This window comes from Cyprinus carpio, chromosome B1 (assembly GCF_018340385.1).
Source record: "Cyprinus carpio isolate SPL01 chromosome B1, ASM1834038v1, whole genome shotgun sequence".
NCBI classification, from domain to species: domain Eukaryota; kingdom Metazoa; phylum Chordata; class Actinopteri; order Cypriniformes; family Cyprinidae; genus Cyprinus; species Cyprinus carpio.
In genome coordinates this window covers 30,574,892-30,602,124 of record NC_056597.1, presented here as the reverse complement: position 1 = coordinate 30,602,124, position 27,233 = coordinate 30,574,892, and the positions used below count along the sequence as shown (strand labels likewise).

The following is a 27,233-nucleotide window of genomic DNA, read 5'->3' as shown; positions in this document are numbered from 1 at the left end:
TAAATGTAAAGAATTATTATTATGGTTTGTGATGGTATTTGTAGTGGAAACCAATAACATTTTATGTGACGGGGCAAAGGATTTAAAATTTTTTTTTATTCTTTTTTTTTTTGTCACCTACATCGCAGCTGCTCTAGAGCAGGCTCACAGAGAAGCACCCGGCTGCAGCCTACAGATCGAGGTGGGGCTGCACGTGTCGCCCCGCCCCATACCTACTCTGGGGTGTGTTTCCCAAAACCATAGTTGCTAACCTGTTAGCAACTTAGTTGGTTGGCAATGGGAAATTGCATTGCAACCAACAAAGTTGCTAACTTAGTTAGCAACTATGGTTTTGGGAAACGCACCCCTGATTGGTTTGATCGTCTTTCATAGACATACATGACAGGAAATGTGTGTGTAGTTGGTGTAGGACGGAGTATGTTGTTTAAAAAGCTTAAAACGCTGTGCAGTTTTACAAAGCCTTCAATATAATGCACAGAAGAAGAAAAAAAAAACATAAGCCTGTAACTCGCCATGTCCCTGAAATGATTGTTTTGCTAAATTAAGCTGATCTTTAGGCTAATGCACAGATTTCTTCTGCTCATCAAGCCTGCATTTACTTTGATCAAAAAACAGAAAAAAACAGTAATATTGTGGATAGATTATTTACAATTTAAATTGGTTTAAATTTATTATACTTTAAATTTAATCATTATTTCTGTTGAGCAAACTGAATTTTTAGGATCATTATCACATGAGCCTTTGAAATCATTCTAATATGATGATCATTATCAAGTTTGGAAAACAGTTCTGCTGCTTAATATTTTTTCAGAAATGTGATACTTTTTTAGGATACTTTGATGAATAAAAAGTAAAAAAACAAACAAACAAACAAAAAAAAATTATGTGTTTAAAATATAAATTTTTTTAATAACAATATACCTACTGGTCAGTAGTGGGTCGTAATTTTTTTTCTTTCTTTTTTTTTAACATAAAATCAAACTTTTATTCAGGCCCGGCTTTGTTCCATTGCTCAACAGTGCTGTGGTAAGTGCATAACATATTCTTCATGTGCTCCTGTAGTCCTATAAAAATGAGCTGCTATTTAGGGTTGATTCTTTTTTATATGGGATTACATTTTTGCTGTTGTCATTACGTTCAGAAATAACAGTGTTTAATTGTACCCATTATCTGTGAATTCGACAAAGCTGAAAAGCAATGTACTACACATCTATAGGCCTATCCAAATTATGGTACAGTATTAAATAGTAAAAAAAAGAGAAAGACTGACCAAACACAGCATAGATTCTAAGGCTGTAGGTCAGTTTAATGAAAATGCTCACAGAGGTGCTGTAACAACAATGTGGTTTTCAAAATATTTTTTTCTTTTAGTTCTTTTTATCTTTATTTTATCTTTTAAACTATGTTTCCAACACTCTTTGACAGATGAGAGGACGTGAAGAGACAGAAGATTAGGACGTTTCCTCTAAAATGAGTCAACAAGAGAAGAGAGAGGAGGACACTGCCTCTAAAATAAGCTGTGATCAACCCACGAAGAGTCAGCCCTCTGCCTTCAGTGAAGCAGAAATGACCTCTGAACCCAAGTAAGACATTAACCATTTTAGCGTTTGGCAGATATTTATATTCCACTGTCTTAGCAACAAAGATTCATGAACATCTGTCTATCTATCTATCTATCTATCTGCCTAATTCTTAGCCTGATGATTTATTTAACCTCATTTATTTATTTAATCTCATGTCTCAATGAAATACTGACATTTTCTTTTTCAGTGATGCTCAAAAATGCTGCCTATCTAGGCAGCTTACTAGGTTTTGAAACAGCCGACTCTTGGTGAAGTAGCTAATTCTCTCAACTCCGTAGCCCAACCGGATGATACACTGCACTGAACTTTTTTAATGTACAGAAACATTTTTGCTATATTCTAAACAGTTTTCGTACGCATTAATAATGCTGTATTTAATTCCAAAGGAAAGCATTCACCAGTATATATGTTTTTTTTTTTGTTTTTTGTGGTTGAGGGAACACGTGGGGAAAAGTCCCCTGTTCAACACTGTATCACTGAAATAAATCACGGCTCGCAAACTTTTACGCTGTGGACAAACGAACGCACAGCATTTTTAATACATCGTTTTTACGCTTCTCGTCACGCCAGAGCTGTCAAACATGTGTAGCGATACAATGTTGTTTCTACAAACAAAAATGAACAGCGTAACAACTTAATAGCCACAGAGCTAACTTCTGAAGACTGGAAATAAAATGCATCCCCCAGACAGCAGTTATTAGACATGCGACCGATAATACTGTTTGTTAGTTTGCTTATTATGCCGTTTTAAAACAATAAGATAAACACAAACTGTCCATATAATCTAAAATGTTGCAGAATAGTGGAGGAGAATGAACTTACAGGGGTTTGTGCAGCGAGTAGGTGAAGCGAGTTTACCCGCCACAACACAAAATCACCCGCATTTGGCTGGTGGCGGGTGCTAATTTCCATCTCTGGTTACCATGCTTGGCAAATGTCACGACTTTCACTTATAGCCTTGCAAAGTAACTCCTAAACTTCATGCCAAGTTAATAAATGTAAATGTAATTTTGTAGTGCATTAAACTATATAGTATGTTTGTGAAAAATTAAAGTAGTTCACTTTCAGAATGAAAACTCTTTCATCATTTACTCACTCCCCACTTGTTCCAAACCCTTATGAGTTTATTTCTTCTGTTGAACAGATGAAAAATGTTGGGATCTGAACAGTTGATGAGCCTCATTGACTTTCATAGTATTTTTTCCTACTATGAATGTGAACTACTCCTTTAAGTTTTGTTTGTCGTTTATCAGCATCACAAAGAGGAAGAAACAGAGATCTCCAGAACCCAGCAGTGTGTCTCTGAAGAGTGCCACATCCATGAACAGACCCCCTGTATTCAGTGATTCAGCAGTGACCTCTGACTCTCTGTTAGTATAAACATACTTGCTACTTTATATTGTGAATCTCAGATGAACAATTATTTAATTAATATAAAAAACAGTAAATGCACATTAAAATATGTTAATCAAAATATGTACTTAATAATCATATTCAATATTCTAAACCCTGCCTCTGCTTATTATAATTGTAGATTTTACTCGATTAATGAACATACTTTTATATAAAAAGCTGCTTTTGAACATACTCATCTTGCATTACCCTTAATGCATTTTCATATCTCAGGTTGGAATACATTTCAGATGATCTTTTAAGCATCACTGATCTAAGCTGAATTGTCTTTTTGCAGGGGCAAAATGCATGACACAGATGCAATCAGCTCATCTTCTACATCCCACTCTCAGACCCACATCAGAGATGAAAGAACCTACAGAAAACACACACTGGAGACTGGAGACCTGCAGAGAGTCAAGGACCAGCACAAAACCAGCATGAAGATCAAGTATGAGAGATTATTTGAGGGAAACAAATTCCAACAGAATGAAAGTCTCCTGAACAGGATCTACACACAGCTCTACATCATAGAGAGAGAGAGTGAAGGAGTGAATGAAGAACATGAGGTTTTACAGATGGAGAAAACAGCCAGAACACAACACTCACAAGACACTCCAATCGACTGCAATGACATCTTTTAAAGCCTCAGCTGAAGCAGGATGTGAGGAGAAAGACCAGATCAAGACTGTTCTTACTAAAGGCATCGCTGGAATCGGAAAAACCGTCTCTGTGCAGAAGTTCATTCTGGACTGGGCTGAGGGAAAAGCCAATCAGGATGTAGATTTCATGTTTGTGCTTCCATTTCGAGAGCTAAACTTGATCAGAGATCATCAGTACAGTCTTCACAGACTTCTGCTGGATTTTCATCCTGAACTTCAAGATCTGGACTCACAGATTTATGAGGAGTGTAAAGTTGTGTTCATCTTTGATGGTCTGGATGAAAGCAGAATCACACTGATGTTTTCAGATGATCAGAAAGTTTGTGATGTGACTGAGACTTCATCAGTGGCTGTGTTGATGTCAAAGCTCATGAAAGGAGAGCTGCTCCCCTCTGCTCTCATCTGGATCACCTCCAGACCAGCAGCAGCCAATCAGATCCCCCCCCAATATACATCAACCGTCTGACAGAAATTCAGGGATTCACTGAGCCTCAGAAGGAGGAATATTTCAGAAAGAGAATCAGTGACCAGCTTCAAGCCAGCAGAATCATCTCACACATCAGAAGAGCAAGAAGCCTCCACATCATGTGCCACATCCCCGTCTTCTGCTGGATCTCATCCACTGTGCTTCAGAAGCTCCTGGAAGAAGATCTGAGTGCAGAAATCCCTCAAACTCTGACTGAAATGTACATCCACTTCCTGCTGATTCAGATCAACATGAGAAACCAGAAGTATGAAGAGAGAGATCCAGAGAAACTCCTGCAGTCCAACAGAGAAGTGATTGTGAAACTTGCTGAAGTGGGCTTTCAAACAGCTGATGAAGGGCAATGTGATGTTCTATGAGGAGGACCTGATTGAGAGCGACATAGACGTCACTGACGCCTCAGTGTATTCTGGGATTTGCACTGAGATCTTTAAGGAGGAGTCTTTGATTCATCAGAGGAAAGTCTTCAGCTTCATTCATCTGAGCGTTCAGGAGTTTCTCGCTGCTTTCTATGCATTTTACTATTATGTAATGATACATATTGATACATTGCAGTTTTGTGATGTGATGCACAATCTGCATAGAGATGCAGTAAATAAGGTCCTTGAGTTTAAAAATGGTCATCTGGATCTGTTCCTGCGGTTCCTGCTGGGCATCTCACTGGAGTCCAATCAGAGACTCTTGCAGGATCTACTGACACACACAGAGAACAGCTCTGAGAGTATCAGGAGAACCACACAGTACATTAAAGAGAAGATCAAAGATGGACATGGACTCTCCACTGAAAGATCCATCAATCTGTTCCTCTGTCTGCTGGAAGTGAAAGATCAGACTCTGCCCAGAGAGATTCAGGAGTTTGAGAAATCAGACAAACACTCAGAGAAACTCTCTCCTGCTCACTGCTCAATAATCACGTACATGCTTCAGATGTCAGAGGAGCCGCTGGATGAGCTGGACCTCAAGAAATACAACACATCAGATGAGGGGAGAAGAAGACTGATACCAGCTGTGATCTACTGCAGAAAAGTGTTGTAAGTGTTTAATCAAGTCTTAATTTAATTTGGATGTCTTTTACTAGAATTAAACTTATATTATTAAAATTCAAGTAAAATAATAAGGTTAATAATTTAATTCTTATGTGCTTCAATCTCTTTCAGTATTGCTGGCTGTAATCTCACTGCTCAGTGTTGTAAGAGTTTGTCATCAGCTCTACAATCCTCAAACTGTGTCCTGAGAGAGCTTGATCTGAGTAACAATGACCTGCAGGATTCAGGAGTGAAGCTCCTCTCTGATGCACTGAAGAGTACAAACTGTCAGCTGGAGAAACTGAAGTAATAAAAACATAAATATAAAGGGTGATGAATGGTTAGTCGGTCATAATGTTGATGTATATTTGTAGATGATCTGACTGTGTATCTGTAGGTTGTCTGGCTGTATGGTGACAGAGGAAGGCTGTGGTTATTTGTCTTCAGCTCTGAGTTCAAACCCCTCACACCTGAGAGAGCTGGATCTGAGCTACAATCATCCAGGACAATCAGGAGTCCAGCTGCTCAAACATAAACTGGAGGATTCAAACTGCTTACTGCAGATACTCAAGTATGTGGGTCAGTTTTGTCTAATATGTGTTTGTTTATGTAAGGTGCTTACTGAATTTGTTCTGGTGTGTTTGGCTATAGCTTGTTTTAAAACACCTGCCTGGAATTTTCAAGTATACCTAGTAAGACCTTGAGTAGCTGGTTCAGATGTGTTTGATTAGGGTTGGTCCCTCCAGGACCGAGTTTGGTGACCCCTGCTGTATGTGATTTGGGTTACCTAAAGGCCAGGACACACCAAGCCGACTTCAGAGAACCAGCAGTGACTAAAGCCGACGGTGTTTTCGCTTTGCGTCGGCAGCATCTGGACCAAAAAGCTGTGCTTGGACACACTGCTCAGACTACAGCCGACTGCAAACTAACATGTGCATTCTGCGCCTGCGTCAGAGGAATCATCTGTCTATATCAGCAGCTATCAATAGCATATATTCGTCATTCAAAAGGAGAAACCAAAATAAGTATATATAAGATATGCGCAGATAAATGAAACGTAAACAAAGCAGCCCTTGCTTACAGTAGGTAGACATCCAAAATGGGTAATACCGCCGCGTGTACCGCCGCCGCAGGGCCGCGGTGTTAACTGCAAGTCAGTCGCGTGTTAAAATCATTTGCGAAACTACCGCCAGGTGGCGCAAAGGGACGGATTGCGAAATGAATGTAATTGTAAAATAAAAGGAAGACGTAAAACAGCAATAACATTATAATATACATTATAACATCCTTAAAAGCCATTAAAAAATAGGATAGTCTTAGGCTACAGTCTACTTATCAAAAATTTAAAGAAAGACCTTATATACGGATTAAAAGTTTTATATTAGTAAATGTTTTGTATTTTGTATTAGTAAATGTTACATTTAGGTTATAATTAGTAAATGTTTTAATTTCGGTTCATTCTTGGTTAAAAAAATAATAATAATCTTCAGGTTCCATTTGCAGAGCGAAATGAGAACGGTCCAGCATTTACAAATAATTCTTTTCACTCTGTATATTATTCTTGATTATTCAAACTGCTTTGCATTTTTTAATTATGCCTTTACTGTGTGACCAAAAATTATGAATTGTGACTTTGATCGCGCTGGTGCCTCACGCGCACATATCTGGAAACAGCAGTCGTTCACCAGCCATGCGGCGCGAGCAGCGGTCCACTTTGGCATATTTTTACTCATTATGATTTTTTTTTTGCGTAGATACTGAAACACGCGTGAAATCCAAAGCCTATTTTACATCATGAATAAGAGTTTAGCTTCAAATGGGCAACATTTTTGGATTTGTCCCGAATGAGAGAGATAAGCCCAACCTTATGTATCACTTTAAATTATTTTAAATTATTATTTTTGTTTTGTTTATAAGCCTGTATTATTATATACTGCAATTATATTTATCCATTAGAATTATATATTTGCAATTCTTGGTCTGTTCTGATAAATTTGCTAAATTTAAAAGATTTGTTGTAAAGTGAAGGGAACTAAAAAAATCCTGTTGGTACATTAGCCTATAGCATTATTAGGCCTGCCGTTGTTATTTCAGAATGTAATAAAATGCAACTCTCACAAATGTAATTTATTTTTTAGCGTGTTTAAAAAAAATGCAGCAAACGAAAATAGCCGATTAATCAGTTAAAATGTGTTATTGTGGGTTAAGAAATTTACATCATATACTTAGGAACAGAGTATGGGCCTAATCTAAGCTATGTTGTTAACTATTTACAAGTTTTGTGTAGCTATAATTTTATCCAGCTTTATTTTTCCATTTCATCTGAAAATGACTTGTGCATCACATTCATTCCACGCGCTCAATCTGCCTCCCACGATGCTCAGCTGTGGACGATTTCAAAATGTTTGATATAAAGGTTGCTGTCACATTTTATATACAGGAATTGTTCATTAAAAAATAGTCAAAATATATTGTTAGTTTTATGCTAACATGCAATCAATGTCTTCAGATACTATAAAAGATACAAGTTAATTTAGACTATTTAACATGCAATGTGACATTTTACCGTTTCAACTTATAAACTCCTTGAGATTTTAAAGTCAGTTTAATAGTATTTAAATTCAAGTTGAATATAGTATTTTTTTAAAAAAGGTTTTAATTGCTTAAATTATTTCTATGAATTAATATATCATGACTTTTTCATCATATCATTTTTTACGAGCTGTATTCGTTTTCCTTTTCGGAAACCAAGCACACACTTTTTTTTTTCTTTTTTAAAACGATTAATCGCTCACAGCTCTAACAAGGTTTTATTTTATTTTATTTTTTTGAGGAACGTGTCACTGTCAGGGGAGTCACATCATCATTAGAGTTGCAAGTTAACTTCAGAAATGGAAAATAAGGACTAATAGAGGTTCTTTATTTTATTCTTTATTTATAATGTTTATTCTTGAAGAAAATAAGTATTTACTCTTTAAGAAAATAAGGGACGATCCAAATATTTGTAATGTACAATAATATACGCCTATGTCTGTCCATTGGATTTTAAAGCATAACAACTGAAGGTCTATGAAACATTTCTATGAAGCATTTTTTTAAACAATGGCACTTAAAGTTTTCAACTAAAATATTATTTCAACCACATAGCCTGTGAATAAATAAAATGCATACTTTTCAATGAAAGAACACAGAGTGTAGGTTGCTTCTGGTGTTTGGATTTGTACTTCAATATAATGAGCTCCAAGTTTAAGAATAGCCTACAGTGTTTGTTTTTTTTTTTTTAATTTTTTTTTTATTATTATTACTCTATTTAACAGCATTAGCTCAATGAAATACATCTTTCTTCAGGTAGACTGATTGTTTTCCCGCCTTGCTAAATGTTGGGCTCATAATCAGTAAGTTGTATTCGCCTCAAACTGATTTTATAAAATCAAACCGTGGACGGTGAAGCTGGGTCAGTTAGAACTCGCACTCGCTGTGAAGCGGGAGCAGGTGCAGAGGATTCCGCTTGGTCTTAAAGCCTGCCTCAAATGTCTACGTTCACAAACGTCTACGATTTTCTCAAAAATAATGATTAATTATCAATTGATAATTTGTTATTATTATGGTCTAGTGATAATAATAATATGGGCTGCGAGAAAATAATTAATAAAAAAGAGTAGCGCTGATGTGAGTGCAGGCATGTTTCAAAAACCCAGTAACATGACAACACACCATTCCTCACAGCCAAAAAAACAGGACCGAGTTCAGTTCAGCGGGGGGGGGTGGGGGGGTAGTTCTGTATAGCTTGTGGGGGTCGAGATAAAGGTGTGAATCTCTTGGTCTTTTATATGCACAGTGTCTTATGAGGGTTTCATACTTGCAGAACAGGTTTTTAGGAAATATTGGTTTTAAAACAACTTTAAAGAAAGGTATGATCCACTTCAAATGTTGACTACTATTATTATAGTAGTATATAGTATTGTTATTATAACTTAATTTCAGAGGAAGTTGCCTTAACTAAAAAAACAACAACAAACAAACAAAAAAAAAACTGTTGCATTAGGGCTGGGCGATGGCCTAAAAAAAATCCCTGATTTTTTTTTTCAGAAAAAATCCGATTTACGATTTAAATCGATTTTTTTTTTTGCCTCCCTTACTTAAAATCAATATTCAAATGACAAATAAATTGTTCAAAACAATTTTAATATAATTCTTTATCATTTACCAGTCAAATTTATAACTGAGTCAAGATGATTAAAAAAAGCAGTAATGTTATTACCTTAATGCTGGAAAGACCTTTATTTTATTTATAATTTTTTTTTTTTTAATACTAGCCCATCATGCATCCATCCACTCTGCGTTAAGAGCTGTTCAGATTAAAACTGGCAGCTCCAGTGAGTCAGTGTCATGGACGTAGGACAGAAGAAAGTGTAACTATATTTTCTAGTTTATATTTTCATCTCGTTATGCTGCTGGTTTAGGTTATGTATTTATTTTTATTTCTTTTATCAATTATTTGTAAATATAGCAGACACTGTCTAACCGTGTCTACACCGGACGGTCTTGTTCATTTCTAGGGCGAACAAAAAAACATCTCTCACTCGGCAGCAGAGTATGTCAGAGTGGAGCGGCAACAATTTCCCCTCCGCGCTCCGAGCATTTAATAATCACTCCACTCCGCGCTCACTATTCACTGCTCCGCACTCACTCCGTGGATAAAGCTGAAATGTTATGTTCATAACGTAGCCTATAAAATAAAAATAAATAAATAAATTAGTGGGTAAGTTTGAAAGGGGATTAGGTTATTGTGTGCAAACTTTTTGTCCTACCAAACGCCAAACTAATAACATTGTCAGCATTAAAAGGTATAATTGCCGCATTCTGCTGTGCAAATTTTGTTGTGATGAAAAAAAAACAGTACATTTTCGTCAGTTATTTTATGATCGATGCATTTCTTACAGATTTCAAAAAATCAGTTACAGACGAAGCAGCACTGTAAAATTACATTTGTTTGAATGCATTATTGCGACAGCGATTACCTGTGAATCTGCTGTATCTGTTTAAATCATGCTTTAACCCAAAAATAAGGAGTAAAAGGAAGATAAACTCCTTGAGACCTAGCCTGTAACGCTCGACTATTGCCGTCATTATAACCTTCTGATCGGAGAGATTGTGTGTATCAAGCTATAGCTAAATATGTTTTTATCATGTGAATTATTGCTAAATATGTAGTTATATTACGGGCTGTTGGCATGAATTGTATTCGTGATGGAGCGGTGCTGGAGCGAGTGAAAACCACAACGCTCCTGACTTTTAAAAAATCCGCTCCTCGCTCCAGTCAGAATAACACCGCTCCGCTACTGTCTCAGACGCGCGGGGGAGGCTTGAGCCCAATCACAACTACGAGCCCTGAGTGGAGCATCGGCCGTTTTATTTTGTTGCGTCCATACAATATTTTTTAGAGTGTGAAATATAAATTTTCACAGAATGTAGCCTATTCATGAACAAATATATTGAAGTTTCTCTAAATCCCAAACAGAGTCCAGACATCAGTAAAAGTATCCGTTTATGAACATGTTTTATAGGCTTTTTTTACAAACGTGACAAAATACACAAGAGTTTTTATATATTTTGTAGACCTTATGTGATTTAAAATGCACAAACCAGAAGCACAATATCTGCAGAGAAGGGCTGGCCATTCTCAAAACATAAAATATCAATTTTATTTCAATTTTCTTTTTGTGTTTCAGAGGAAAAATCAGTGTTAAGACATCTCTCCATTATAGACCGTTCTGAAAGAAGAATTTATGCAAACGCGTATAAAATGCTTTAAAAATTTTAACAGAGATGTCTAGAGGCTATTAAATAGGTCTGCCTCCCATGTAAGATTTTTCTAGTTACTAGTCGTTCATTTGTCATTATTCAACTAATCGCAGGTTTATATTAAATTTACATCTATAATCCATAATGAGCCTTAATATATTCCGCGCTCAAGCACATGCATTAAGTTTGCCCCAAAGCACAGGCAGAAGTAGCTTAATAATAGTGAAAAAGGAGACATTTTAATTATTTATTAATAAACAAATGTTTTCTTGTCGGCTGCAAGATGAAATTCACAGTGCTGACTCTCTCCACATGGACGCGCCTTTAGAGAGAAATGCACCTTCACAGATTACATAATGCTTTTCGTTTGAATTGATTCGTTTTTTAAAAGACATTTCAAGCTTTCTGTAGATATATTTCTCATGTATGCCAGACACCACAATTTTCAGTTATTTCATTATCGGGAAAAAAAATCACGTGACCGAGAGGGCGCCTCCCTGTCATGCACGCGTAATAATTTTCGCACAAACACTTGAATATGAATAATAATTCACATTTTGCATATGCATTACTAAGCAAATATTTTTTTACATGCAATTATCCAAAATAAAACCAAACAAGATTTGTAATGAAGATAAAATATGTAGACAAATAAGAATAAATGCTGCACGTGCACTCAGCATCATGCAGAGCAAATCTTGCACTGATATTTTACGGAATATTATACAAACCTGCATTTAAATGCAGCTACAATGTATTTATTTATTTATTTATTTATTTATTAAATTACATGAAAGCAAGTAAAGAAGGCTGAAGTTGTCCATTAATGAAGCTCTTTTTTGCATCGTGTGTATTTCGAGAACTTGAGTTTAATCATGAGGACGTTTTATTAATCAGTCCATTCTTTAGAGTTTCAATGATTTTGTTAAATCGTGCAGGTTTAATTTATTCGTTTCTTGTTTTAATTAGGCCTAAATAATGGGAGCGAAATTATTCAGTGCCTCACTTTTTACTAAAATAAAGAAAATAATTTATAAAAACAGCAAGCCTAGCTCACTATGCTACCACTTTTAATGCTCCAATGCAAAGTAAACCACAATTTCTTTTGAATAATATAACACATAATTCATATTATATAAAATAATACTGCACACTATTTTAAATGTGTCTAATCTAAAATATGGTGTAGAGAAAATATAAGCACAGGCTTATAGGCTTGATATTTATCCTGCTTGAATTCGTTCTAAGAAACGCACATATCTTCATAAGGACTAAACTTTCATCTGTGAATATTAAATATTTTTTCTTTCATTTTCCCCAACTGCAGTCAAATATAACACTTCGGTGAGGCAAAGCTGACGTCTATTTGCGAAAATGTGCTTTGATGCGCTTGTTTGAAAACTTGTGATTAAAGCGCCACTCAGCGGTCAAAAGCTGCAAATGCACTTTACAGACGCCGCGGCGGTGGTACGAGCGGCGGTAGAAGTAACGTTTTGGATGGCCACCTACTGTACCATTTCTAATATCAGTTATGTTGATAACTTTATTAATTTTAAGCGGCTCGTGTTGTTATAAAAATATTATCATATTTGAATGCTTGAGATTCACAATCATTTACATTTAACTATTGACAGATCAACACCGTAAACACAGGGCTTTAAATACACAGGATAACTATCAACAAGACAAATGTGAAAACAGTGAGGCACTAATGAGGGAAACCAGAAGAACTACACAAGACTACACAACTAAACAAAGGAAGCAGGACCTAAATCAATCTAAATCAAAAAGCACAGAAAAAGTGTTTACTATATTTCTTGCACTCTATGTACAGTATGTGTGTGTACATCATTTGAGTTTGGAAGATGAAGCTGATGGGTCTGTAGAGTTTGGAATGACTTGAGGGAGAGTAAATGTAAAAAAAAAAGTTTCAAAACTATCATTTTATTTGCAGTTTAATAATCTACTTTCATATGAAATAATTTTAGTTTTTGTTTGTGTGCATGCTTTTGTATAGTTTGGACCATGGAGGACATTTCAGAATCAAACCAGGACTGAGAAAATGTAAGTTAACCCCTCCCCCCCCCCCCCACCCCCCCCCCCCCCCCCCCCCCCCACACACACAATTCAATTCAATTCAATTCCATTTTTAATTCAATTCAAATGAGCTTTGTTGGCATGACTGTGGAGTAGCACAATGTTGCCAAAGCAATAAGCAGTGAACAAGTTATACAGGCATATAGATAGATAAAAAAAAATGTATTCATGTCCATATCATACATATATTATTGCATATAACACACACACACACACAAGCTATGATAGCAAATACAAAGTATATATTTATAGAGAGCACTGATAAAGAAAAGGGAGTTTTTAGCCTTTGTCCCTCATAATACGGCAGGAGGACACATAGTGCACTGCCAGGTGGATACACTTTTCTTTCTCTCCGCAATATAACAGAGTTTCTCTGTGTTGCTCACTTGCTGGAATTCAGGCACAATTTGAGCTATTTTGGGTAAAATTTTGCATTTGCAGCTCTGTGTCGGTCTGTCTCCACACTCAGACTGTTCCAGGGTGTTGTGGGGTCTTAAAAAAGTATTAAAAAATTGATAAATCAATTTAGAGAAAATTAAGTCCCTTAATAAGTATTAAAAAAGTCCTTAAATACCGTTTTCCAAGATATAAAATTTTGTTTTATATAACATTATGTATATTTGTCTGAATAGTGAGGTTCTGTGTAGTTTATTTATGGAATCCTGCAATAATTGACGTCATCTGTTACGGCTCTCACTGACTGATTGCGCTGCTGCCGCTCCTGCGATTTTTATATCCGCTCCCGCAAACATTCTAATATTGTATATAATTATTAGGCATTCAGGGCACTGCTATCAATATGTGTTTTTTTTTTTTAAATCCCTTTTGAATGAGTGCTCACAGTCGCAGTTCACTTTCACTTTCACTTTCGATTTTTTGAGGCCACAAAACAGCTATGGTTTGCAAACAGTTATAAGATTTGATGTGACAAATACATCTTTTGAATATATTGTGTGAACTTATTGCCCCTTTAGCTCGCAGAGCTTTATTTTCCCTCTTCAAAAGGTTTTGTCAGTTGTTTTGTTTATTGGTCTATTTTTTATTTAATTTTTTTTTTATTTTTTGGGGGGGTTGCATTGGTTAGTCACTCAATTAAATTATCTTGCGCTTTATTCCCCACCTTCTGAAATTATGTTGTACTGATAAGGAGTTTTCACAAAGTAGGTCTGTTTAGTTGTGCTATTTTACAATCAATATATAGTAAAGGTAAAGTGTCGACGATATAACTGGTTAAAACTTGGAGTGGAGATGGGGTCTTAAAATGTATGGCAAGAGTCTTTAAAAAGGTCTTAAAAGGTATTAATCTTAAGTCCATGATCCCTGTATATACCCTGTGTTCACTCAGACAATACTTCGTCAGGAGCTTTCTCTGACCATAGTCTTTCATTTTGATAAGTAAGGTGCTGTAATCTGTAGAAGTACTTTAATTTGTTAATTTGTTCTACTTTGCTCTCTCTCTTTCTCTCTCACGCACACTCATGTTGCATTTCCATGTTTTATGAGGACATTTCATAGGTGTAATTGTTTTGTACTGTACTAACTGCATTTTCTTTGGTAAAAAAACTTTGGTCTTCATGGGGACCAAAAAGAGCTCTGATCTCTCTTCTTGTGTTCAGATGCCTGTGATCTCACACTGGATCCAAACACAGCACACACTCACTCATCCTGTCTGAAGGGAACAAGAAAACAACATGTGTGAAAGATCATCAGCTGTATCCTGATCATCCAGACAGATTTGCGCAACAAGAGCAGGTTATGTGCAGAGAGAGTCTGACTGGACGCTGTTACTGGGAGGTTGAATGGAGCGGCTCAGGTCATGTAGCAGTGACATATAAAGAAATCAGCAGGAAAAGTGGGATTGACTGTTGGTTTGGACTCAATGAAAAGTCCTGGAGTATGTATTGTTCTGATATGAATTATACTGTCTGGTACAATAATAACAGCACTGATGTATTTGGCCCTTCAGCTCGCTCTAATAGAGTAGGAGTGTATGTAGATGTGTCGGCCGGCATTATTTTCTTTTTGGGTGTCTCTGACACAGACACACTCACACACATATACACATTCAACACCACATTCACTGAACCCCTCTATGCTGGATTTGGGGTTTATCCTGAATCTTCAGTGTCTTTGTGTCAGATTTAACAACTCCTTGTGAAGAACCACAGACACATACAGAAGCCCATTTCCATTCAGTGTGTGAATTATACTTTGACTTTCAGGGGGGTTTGTTTTTTCAGTATAGCAGTTTTGTCCAATGCACATGTGTGAACCAAGGTCATCAAATTTAATTTTTTTTTTTTAATTATTATTTTTTTATAATATGCATGAGTAGTGAAGATTTGTGTTGTACACCGTATTATTGGAATTAACAATTTAGGACAACCAAAAATGTTTTTTTTGTTTGTTTTTTTTAACACACACACACACACACACACACACAATCCCTTTAACAGTGCAAATCAGACCAAGAAAAATTATTATTTTTATTGTTTTTGTAAGTAGTTTATTGTGCTTATTAAGCCTGCATTTATTTGATCAAAAGTACAGAAAAAAATGTAATATTGTGAAATATTATTACAATTTAAAAAATAATTGTTTTTAAATTTATTATACTTTAAATTATCATTTATTTCTGTGATGCCAAAGCTGAATATATATATATATGCTGAACTTTTATGGTATCTCCTGTTGCATTCAGCTGAATGAAAACCCTTTATTTTGCGGCATTTAGCCTGTTTGGCACCTGTTGACAGTGAAATGACCCATTTAGGGGCAGTTCGAATTTACATTTATTTATATTAACTTATTATTAATTTAGGTACAGAACAATGCAAACTATTCTTTTACACTTTTAAATGGGCAGTTTTTTTATGTATTTCAGGGGTGTCAATTTTTATTTAGGGGTCATACCCATCAAAAACCCCATCCATGTAATTCACACCCTGCTTCCTCAGAGAGAAAAAAAAGAATAGAAAAGGTAATTGCAATTTTATATCTTGCAATTGCAACTTTTTTTCTTACAACTCCGACATGAGTTAATAGTCAGAATTGCAAGAAACATATTTGCAGTTGTGAGCTATTGTCACATTGTAATGTATGAAGTTGCATTGGTGAAAAGTCCAATTGTAAATATAACTTTGCAGTGTGAAATATAAAGATGTCTTAGCTAAAAAATGCATAATTAAAATACTGAACAATTAATATTCTTTGATACTTTTTGTTACTACCTTGACATTTTATGGTACTATTTATACGCAGAAATATATATGGTACTATATACACAGAATGTATACACACACACACACACACACACACATACTCCATGTAAGCACAGCGGTCATGATTTTGTGTCTGTTTTAGATAGTTTAGGGTGTGATTTTTTTCTCCAGAGTAAGACACACACACGCTTGTTTGACTATATTAGTGAGGACAATGCAAGACTTCCGTGTAGACGCCATTTCGTGGCTCTAAATCTGTGAACACTGAGTAAATAAAATGCTTCATATTTTATGGCAAGTTAAGAATTTATTCTTCATGACTTGTCATATGAAAATGACCCGCTATATGATTTTTGATCTACCTTAAATTGTATAATTATATTTAGTTTTTTTTTTTTTTTTTTTTTTTTTCTACTGTTTTTTTTGGCAAAACTTTGACAATTACAGTGCTTAAATAAGTTAGACTACTATTAAAATGTAATTTTACATATTCTACAACATCATTAACAATGTCCTCCTTGTATGTAATTGTTTTATAGGCTATACGAATATTTCTTCATCGCTACAAAAACAAAAAAAAAAAGTTTGACGGTGATATTATTGGATTTTTAAAGATATTTCACTAACATAGCTGAACAGAAGCGTTTATTGCACATAAAGTACACTGATCACATTATAAACAATAACGATGTTGAGTTTTGGCTCAAACGCTAGTGCTTTGACGCGCCTTTACAAAAACTTCCAGTATTACAGTATATGAGTATATACTCGACTATGTACAAAATAAATGCTGAATACTGCATCCAAATGACCACATTAATATTAAAAAATAAAAGGTACTAAAGAAGACACCACATGTAAACCACATGTAAATGATCATATTTTGGGCTAATATATAATTTCATATTTCCATATTTCCAGTAGCTTAGCTCGATTCATGGACTGCTGAAGCAAATATTAAAACTGCAACAAACAGTAAGAAATTGGTAAATATAAATCTCCCAGAGTAATACAGACACAGGATGTTTAAAGTTAAACTATCAATGGCATCTGCAGTTATACTTGAGTTTAACTTGTATTGCACTGAAACTTTAGCTCCAATACCCTAAATGTTAAGACAAAAAAAGTTCTAAATCATACCAGATGTCCAGCACAATTACAAAATACTGAAAAAGTAATCAAATACATATTTGTTAAATAATTTAAGCTGACAACAAGCTGGATATTAATAATGGATTCAATAATAATAATAATAATAATAATAATACATAAAATTGATGTAATAAAGCACAAGTTCAATACTATACAATGTCTCTACCTTCACCTTCAACATGCTGTGTTTATTTTGGGGTTATTCAGTGTGACTGCATGGGGCAGAAATAGAGAATTACGCGCAAAGTCCCTATATCTAATTGTTTCACTAAAAACTATAATCAGTGTTGGGGTAGTTACTCAAAAAATTTAATTAGTTACTAGTTACTAGTTACTTCTGTAAATTGTAATGAGATTACTTTACTAGTTACTGCATTTGAAAAGTAACTTAACTACTTATTACTTTACTTTCTTTTTTTAGGGCCCTATGAAATCCATTTTATTTTTTTCCAAATTAAATTTTTCCGTTTTAATTTTTTCTGGGTTCCTTTTTTTTTTTTTTCTGTTTTATTTTTTTTCTCAACTCCTTTTTAATGGTTCAATTTAATTTGTATTAATCAAAAAGCATATCTAATTAAATCATAACACATACATTTTCACAACAATTTATTAAAAGTTTAACAAAAATTACATGCTTAGGGCCCTATGAAATGTTTTATTTTTTCTTCACCATATGTTTTATTGTTACCAAATTCTGTGTTTTAGCATGTCTAATTATTTAAATGCATAAAAACAACTTAATTTATTCAATTTTTTTTTTTTTTTTTTAATAGCCTTATTTTAATGCATGTAAATATGTCAATGACTTGCTGAAGTGCACGAAAACCACCTTATGTATGTATAAGACCCGGAAAATAAATCTCTCTCTCTCTCTCTCTCTCTCTCTCTTTCTCTCTCTACTGTATAAAAATTACATTATAGATAGCCTAATTCTGATACATGCGATCCATTATGACATGTAGGCATTTTTATATTTAAATAGCCTACAGAAAATTATTATGGATTGCAATCCTTTAATTTTTAATATTTGGCATGTTTGTGTGCTGCTGTGCTGTGTTCATCTCTTTTTTTCTGTCCTCTTCTTTCCTTCAGTGATTTTGCTTGTAAACAAGCTTAGACAAGCTGAGAGGACTCTATAAATAACATATTTTGTGGCTCAGATAAGATCCAGTGTGGTTTATTTCTTTGCTCTTGGCTGACATGTGGCATTGCTATGGCTTGCTTGTGGCCCGGATCTGGCAAAACAGGAGCGGAGCGGTCCACCCAAGTGCCATCATTCCACGCTACATGTGGGCCAGATCATCATTCCACATGTGCCAGATGTGGGCCAGATCTGGGCCGACAATATGTTGCTATCTGGGTTGCGCTGCGCCTTGCGTCGCATTGCGCCCGTGTATGATAGGGCCACATAATATTGTATTGTATTGTATTATAGCTATTATATCCAAGTTGTCTGTCTGGAACGCAGCATTAGGTTAACGTCAATAAACTATCGTTTACTACAGTTAAGAGCCATTGTGACGTTTCAGCACTTGACAACGGATAGCGTCTCCTAAGTAGCACTTAAAGCACAGCTACGTGCGATGCGATTGCTTTACGTGCATTGTACCAAGTGAAACAATAACGAACGATCGTAAAATTACTCGTAGAAAACGTTTCTTAAGCGCTAAGATCAATCGTTAACCCGGCCCAGAATTACAAATTTTACACATAGGACAAACACGGCTTGTGTAACGCAGGAAGCACGTTCCTATAGTCTAGTAAAGTAGTGTAGTTACCAATATTATTAGAGTAATGCGTTACGTTACTTCGTTACCAAAAAAGTAATATAGTTACTGTAATCCATTACTTTGTAACTCGTTACCCCCAACGCTGCCCCACAGGACAAAGTCTGAAGATATTTTAAAGTCTGGTAGTGTTTAACCCTCAGTTTTGTGTGTGATGCCCAGTTTTTCCTTTGTGACTGTTCACTGTTTTTGTAAATGTATGATGCCTTGTGTTTTTAAAGTCATTCCGATCACAACCAACTGATGCAGAACAGAAAGGTGTGGCTTGTTGCTAGGAGATGCTTGACAAATTTTTTTCAAAACAATATGTGTTCTAAAATCGTCTTTAAATATCAAACATGTTTGATCTCCTCCAACTGGATGGAAGTTAAAGCTCTGAAGCTAAAAAATTGTAGTCTGTGACCATCATAAAATAACACAGTTTTCTACTGAAATCTGTCAACTGAAATCTACAGACTGCTCTGACTTTTGGCAACTAGGGTCGACTTCTCCAGACAGTAAATCGATAGAAAATCGGGGTAAAAATCATGTAGTGAATTCCAGGCTTAGGTCAGACCAGTCTGGAGATCTGAGATGATTTAGGATGTTATAGCTTGTCCCGCTGGAAAAACTCTAGGAAGAGAAATACATTTACAAATTTTAGTCCTCAAAATAATAAATAATCTTAAATAGAAAATCAGTATGGTTTGCTTTCTCAAAGTCAAAACATAAATATGATATACTTTGTGCAGCATAGTCAGTTTCGTTTATTATAATAGCAGCTTCACAGAATACAAAAAAATAAACGGTATACGGTAAAAAAACAATTTAAACAATTTCAAGAAATTCTGGTAGCAAACTATGTGGCAGGTAAACTGACAGATCCTTCCATTTGTTTTTATGCTGTTTAAGAAAGAAGATTAAAGACGAACCACTACATTCCCTTCACTTGCATCGCTGTATGTGTAAAACACTTACAATACTGTCAGTGATCTTACAGAACATTTGAGTATATTCTAGCCAACTTCTAAATATGTCTGTATTTTCATCTTCGTGTATTGTCCAATTTCCGAAAATGAGCTTCGTAGAAAGCATTTTTTGTCTAGCGTACACAATGTAAACTGAGCCCAAATTACTGTCACGAACGTACACAAACAGAGAGATCCAATAGCAGTGTTTATTTGGGTTATCCAAAATCGTAATCCAGTCAGGCAAGGTGTCAACATCACAAAGGCAGTCCAAACAAGAAACATGCCCACACTAGGGAACACGAAAAAGCATTGGGCTAGCATTATGTAGCATAGGGGCTGGCGGCCATCTTGTCTGGAGACACAGGCGTAGATTCGGCCAAACTGTCTGGAGAGATGGGTGTGGTGGGTGTATCCCACTGAGCATGATGGTGTAGGTAACTGGTGAACCCCCAAAAGTCCAATATCTCCAGCCCCTTCATCTACCCCACCCAGGCACAGGGTCATCCAGGCAGCGTTTAACAGGTTTTTAAGTGCCTCACCATTATACCCCAGCCCTACTGCCATAGTCCAAAACTCTTGAGCCAAACCACCCACCTCACTCCCCCTTTGACGAAGGGTGGTCAAGTTCAAGAGTCTCCCCCTCCGCTCCTCCATAGTGTCTGGGGAACGGATACGAAATCCCACACCACTGGACCTGGGCATGATGGAGTCCTTCTGTCACCAACGTACACACAAACAGAAAGAGCCAATAGCAGTGTTTAATGGGTTATCCAAAATCGTAATCCAGTCAGGCAAGAGGTCAATATCCACAAAGGCAAGTCCAATACAAGAAACAGGACCTCACTAGGGACCACAAAAAGGGTGGTGCGGCAGGGTAACATAAACCAAGGACTCCATGACACTGATAGAAACAAACAGGGTATATATGGGACAAGTGACAACGATTGAAAGTGGGAAACAGCTGAGGGCAATTAACCGTGATGAATCGGACAAAGGCTTGTGGGAAATGTAGTACCTGCAGTGAGGTGACTATATGGGGAAGTGAGACCACTAGAGAACACCCAGGGATACACAGACCAGACACTGTGACAATTAAAAATAACTTCAATTTGAGATACTTAGACTGAGAATGAAAATTGCAGCCATGTCAGTCCTGCATTCTTGAATCTATGCCCACAATCAAACCATGATGTGACGGTTCTCAAACCACACTTATCACATATGATAATATGATCAGTGTGATGATATGATGATATGATAACTTCATTGTGGCTGATATTTATATGAAATGCATAGAAATGTCCTGTTCATCCTGATGGTAGATTTCTAGATATCCACACTATAGTTCATTTATATAAGTGAGTATAGCAAAAATATAATGTAATGTGTGATATTTTATACAAAAATTTTTTTTATAGTGTGGTATAAGTGTAATTTTGAAAATTTTTATAAAAAATTGGGGCCCAAGATTGTTCAGACACTTTGACCTGAGCATGTTTTGCCTAAGTGTTTTTTCTTGAATTGCTAATGCAACCTTTTTACACCACAGACTGAACTAACACAATGCTTGGTAATTAGTCGACAAAGTATTGACAGTTGTGTAATTTTTGCTTGATTGTAATCCATTACACACCTTCCTATCAAAGTTATCTGACATTATAAAGATGAATTCATTCTGACACAGTTTAACTCTTGTCATATTTTATTACCATTTTCTAGACTATAGCAAAATAAACTGTGATAATATGAGAAATGTTGAAGGTGTCTGAAATAAAATGTAGTTTTGACTGTATATTTAATTTTTACAGTGAATACTATGCAGTGCTATTTTACATTTGATTATTCTGTTTCTGTACCTAGACACCTACAAATTTGAAAAAAAAAAAAAAAAAAAAACCTAAATATTGTGTAAATAGCACAAATTAAAAAAACATAAAATTAAATTATTTCAAACAGGGCCCACTGGTTAAAACCCTGCACCCCCGGTGCCCCGCCTAACCCCACGGCCCTCTTTATGACGATTTCACATGCAACTCCATTATATATTTTTTGCTCAGTTCATATTTGCCAATTAGAAAAGGACAGCACATTACCACGTACTGGAAGGCAACTAAGTTCAATTCCACCATTCCACTCACACAAATGCTGTTCACATTCGAGAATTCAACACAGTGCTGTACTCGAAGAAGGGTTTGCTGTTGGTATCTATCTATCTATCTATCTATCTATCTATCCGTTGATTTATTTCTAAAAACAGACAGACCATAATAAGTGAACTGAGACCAAGTATGACTCCTGGGTGATGAGCTGCAGAGCAATCGGCTGGTTTCTAGGGGAAGGGAGTTTTCGACTTTCATTCCTCTGAGCCACAGTGGGATGTTTTTAGAGGGTGTTGTGAACTGGGCTACGTATCCTCTATGGTCATAGCGAGGTTACTGTGGTTAATGTGAAGAACAATATCAAACACATGCTGGAGGTGTACCTGGAGTCTGGAGAAGACAGGGACAAGGGAGCGAAGGGAGAAAATGAAACAATACCATCAGTCATCAGTGTCTTTGTAGTCTATATAGATGTGAGCTGCTGTTCTCTTTCACATGTCACAGATCATTTCAGAAGGTGTAGTTTTGTCATGTTTCCTGCAGGAGGAAGCTGGAGACCTCTGTCAATGTGCTGGGACAGGATCTGGATCTTATTATTTGGTTGTTAAGTGATGATGTAAGAAGCGCTGTTTCCGGGTCCAAGCCTCAACTACTGTAGCTTCACTCAGCAGTCGTTTATGAGCACTGTTTATTCATATTAAACATTTAAGCTAAACGTTTTCAAACTTATGGTGAACACTACAGTCTCCATGCTCACAGCGTCCCAAACAAAAAATTATTTGAATATTTATTTATATTTTCATTGTCTGGCTATCTGGGATTTCGGTATTGACTTAAAGGTTAGGATTAGAATTTTTTTTGGTAGTATTATATCACATTGTGAGTGTATATTAGCACCTTTTGTTGTTTTCTCGTGGTATCTGATAGAGCGTTTGGGCCCCAGAGTTTGACAAGTAGTAACAAATTACAATATCACCTTCCCAACTTTTATTTACCTTATTTATCTCACATCAAAGCCATTTGTCACAAAGGGCAAACCCTGCAAAAACACAGAACTGTAAAAGTTCTTTACAGACATTTGCACACCTTGAGTACAATTTATTCACTTACACTTTTACCTCCACAGGCTTTATGTTCTTCTTCATCATCTTTTTCAGATTAATCAACTGGCAAACAGGTCGAACACAAGCTGCAGACTGTAAACATTTTGGTTAAAATTTGTACCTACAGTAGTTTTAAAAAACTCAGGAGCATGTAACAAAAATCTACACTATATATTGCTGGTCAACTTCACTTTGAAGTGGATCATTGCGTGGAATACCCTTCCATCAAAAGTTGTCCTAAAACCAAAATGTGTTTTCTTGTTCTTAGTACAAATTGATTGATTAACTTTTTGATCCACTTCAAATGTTGACTACTGTATTAACTTACTGAGCGGAGTTTGTGTATTGTGTAAACTGCTGTTTATATTGAGCATTTTTTATTTTCATGTTTCATCGAAATGCTGCGCAATATTGTTAAAAAGATGACAGCTGTGTGCAATTTTAAAAACAATAAAATATATTCAGCACATTTTGGTTCTCATTTTCTTATTTTGATTGTTGTTCAAATCTGTCCAGTCTGTTTTATTAGGCTTTAGAAATCTCTCTAATTAGTGTATAAAAAACAGATTAATTAGTGATACATTAATCACAAACACATATATGAACCAGCATCGGAAAGTAATACTCAAAATAAAACAAACATTTATTAGACAAGGAAATAATACTTGCTCCACCATTGTTGTTGATTGCAATAGTTTTATTGTTGTCAGGCTCTTTGACAATACAAGCTGAGAAATGCATAACAGTTTTCCCCCTAATAACCGTGCTTTTCCCATTAATCACACAAGAAAGATATAACTGAACTCCTTGCATCCCTACAAAGCTGAAAGATTAGATGTAGAAAAAGACTGAGTCCATTATCAATCTGTAAAAAAATGAGCACACACACCAGTATATTACCAAAAATAACATGGTCCATCAGTTACCTATATTTATCCATCCCGAAACAACACCTGTCCTAAATATAAAACACAACCCTTCACCATTATCTTCTGACCCAACTAGTGCCTATTCACCCAACATCCAGCACCACATGTGTGAATAATAATAATAATAATAATAAACAACATGCAGGATAGAAAGTGCTCAAACACAACATAAATCAGCTATTAGTCCCCAAATATCAAGGCGTTACTTGTATTTGTGAAGAAACTAAAAAATCATTTGGGTAAAATCTTCCCCCACTATGGGCACTTTTAATAGCTGTTTCTTTAAACTAATTTACTTTCATGATTTTACTTTCTCCATCACTGATTTTTCAGTTGCCACTGCACTCTCTTTGTTAGCAGTATCTGCCACACAATCTTATTCACAAAATAATCTCATTAGGCACATGTGGCTTTACAGGTAACTCCTTTTCTAGATGCGTTTTGTACTAAATTAAAGCATCTGCTAAATGAAATTAATTGCTGAAATATGATATCATGATACGATAAGTAATAATCAAGTTATTCCCAATTCATTGGTGTATATTGCCAGTTGCACGAGGTTGGGAAAACGAATTAAACAAAAGAAATAAAGTAAAAATATAACATAATTGTTTTGAGAGCATCTAAGTGAATCACTTTTTAGACCATTTTTGTTATAAAATTATAATTAAACCTCAAATTAATGGATTTAAAAACTAACAGTCCTACTTTTTTAAAGATGAGTTGAGGGAAATGGATGGATGGAGTTATAGAATTTACTCTGTCACACATTAACAGTTGAGATTAGGGAGCAGTGGGGTCACTGGCACACCCTGACCCAGGATTGGGATACTCACCCCTCTGTAGTTGGGTAACGGGCGGTTTCCAGCATAGTCAGGACCCCCATAAAATTAGAGATCCCAGACCCCAAGTGAGCACCTTACAGGACTTTTTGCCGTGGACCTCATTTATTCCCACAGCCTCCAATGAACACAATCCAAACTGTGGTCTCAAGTTTGGGCCTTCAAACTTCACCTTTTCATAGAGGTGGATCATAAATGGCAGACATCAAGAGACCAAGCCAGGACCTCCCAGGAAACGGGAGCTGGAGCAGGAGAGAAGCAGTGGATTTTGCAATCGCTCAATGCCTTAAGATCGTGGTACTCTCCCTCCTTTCAGTAGGTAAGCATCTCCATTGTAGCCACGACCCTTCCAGAGCTTCCAGATCGCCTCGGATCACCTGTACAGGAGCGAACCCTTGTTATACTGCAGCCGGTCCAATGACGGACCAGTTTCCCTGTGATCACACACTTGGTACCTTTAACGCATGCTGATCGTATAGCTCAATTCCCAATTGAAGAAAAAGATGGAGGAAGAGAGAGAGGTGATTTTTTCCCTTTGAATCCAGGTACAGTAGGTGGCCATCCAAAAACGTTGCTTCTTACCGTTCCGCTCGTACTGCCGCCGCGGCGTCTGCAAAATGCATTTGCAGCTTTTGAACGCTATTTGAAATATATTTGTCTGTAACACTGATTAAGAAAATTGTTTGGCGTGTTTTATAAAATTATTTTCTTTATTGTAAGTAAAACGTGAGGCACGGTCTAATTTTCAATTAATAGACAACTTCCAGTGATTTTTAAGGGACCGCCGTTACTTGCTTACATAGAATTTAGGTTAAAAAAAAAAAAAAAAATTGCAGCCGCATTTGTAAATGCAGGTGTGTAAAAGTCTGCGTCAAGATTTGCGGGGCGCGAGTGTGGTGAGTGCAAGCGCAGCATTTATTCTTATTTTGGTTTATCTTCATTACAAACCTTTTTTGGTTGTTTAGTTGGATATTGCTGTAAAAAATAGTTTTTACGTTGTATGCATATGCAAAATGTGAATAATTATCATATTTAATGTTTGTGCGAAATTATTACTGCGCATAGCAGGAAGGAGGCGCCCTCTAAATCCTGGAATTTTTTCACTGATACTGAATTAACTTAAAATTGTGGTGGTCTCACTACATGAATAATTATCTACATAAAGCGTTGAAATGTCCTTTTTAAAAACAATCATTCACGAATGAAGCATTAGAGGTAATTATGTTCTTCCAGCCGACAAGAAAACATTTGTGTTATTATAAATAATAAAATGTTATTTTTTTACAATTATTAGGCTACTTCTGCCTGTGCTTTGGGGCCTAACTTAATCATGTGCTTGAGCGTAGGAATATATAATGCTCATTAGGGATTATCGTTGTAAAATTTAATATAAAACCTGCGATTATTGATAAGACAAATGACCGACTATTAACTGGAAAAATCTTACGTGGGGGGGCCAGACCTGTTAAAATAGCCTCTCTAACATCTCGTTAAAGTTTTTAGCAGTTTATACGCGTTTGCACTAAATTCATTCTTTCAGAACGGTCTGTAATGGAGAGATACCTTAACATGATTTTCCTCTGAAACAAAAACGAAAATTGAAATAAAATTGTTTTTTTTCTTTGAAGAATGGCCAACCCCTCTCGCAGAGATGTTGCTCCTGTTTGGGCATTGTAATAGCTACAAAAACCAAAAAAAAAAAAAATTATAATAAATAAGATAAATATAATAATATGTCTCCCAAAACTCAAAATGTTTTTTTTTGTCCTGTCGGTAACGCATGTTACGTCCAAATTTAAACAGCCTATAAAACACATAGACGGATCATACTGGATGTCCTGGACTCTGGTTGGGATTTAGAAAAACAATTCAAAAAAGAGATGGTTTCAATATATTGGGTTATAAGGCTACATTCTCTGAGAAGTTTCTATTTCCTAGTCTAAAAAATTTATAAGCGAAACAAATACAATTACACGCACAGTTTGCGAATTTATTATTTATTTTTTTGAGTTAAGGCACTTCCTCTGAATTTATAATAGATAATTAACAATTGCGCTATACTTAGTCACATTTGAAGTGGAATCTCTCTCAAACAGTCCTGC

General features: G+C 35.8%; 2 protein-coding genes across 2 annotated transcripts in view; both read left to right on the top strand.

Annotated features, from left to right (window-relative positions):
- The first annotated feature begins 1,107 nt into the window (after positions 1–1,107).
- The window catches only part of LOC109062409 (NACHT, LRR and PYD domains-containing protein 3-like), a 209,735-nt gene continuing 183,609 nt past the window's right edge, over positions 1,108–27,233 (top strand). The window contains exons 1-2 of the mRNA XM_042717480.1: positions 1,108–1,583; positions 2,837–2,953. Coding sequence (XP_042573414.1) covers positions 1,471–1,583; positions 2,837–2,953 — 230 coding nt within the window. The 5' untranslated portion in view covers positions 1,108–1,470. The remainder of the gene's footprint in view (positions 1,584–2,836; positions 2,954–27,233) is intronic.
- LOC109048190 (NACHT, LRR and PYD domains-containing protein 3-like) lies at positions 4,504–15,485 on the top strand. Its single transcript, XM_042717536.1, has 5 exons — positions 4,504–5,152; positions 5,279–5,452; positions 5,544–5,717; positions 12,969–13,015; positions 14,665–15,485. Exons 1-5 carry the CDS (start codon positions 4,653–4,655, stop codon positions 14,745–14,747), a joined length of 978 nt encoding a protein of 325 aa, XP_042573470.1. The 5' UTR covers positions 4,504–4,652; the 3' UTR covers positions 14,748–15,485.

Bases quoted from the DNA above. Each gene is read 5' to 3' on its own strand.
- LOC109048190 (XM_042717536.1), top strand. From the start codon at position 4,653: ATGATACATATTGATACATTGCAGTTTTGTGATGTGATGCACAATCTG. The intron at 5,453-5,543 runs GTAATAAAAACA...GTGTATCTGTAG, and splicing joins TGTCAGCTGGAGAAACTGAA to GTTGTCTGGCTGTATGGTGA. The intron at 13,016-14,664 runs GTAAGTTAACCC...TCTTGTGTTCAG, and splicing joins CAAACCAGGACTGAGAAAAT to ATGCCTGTGATCTCACACTG.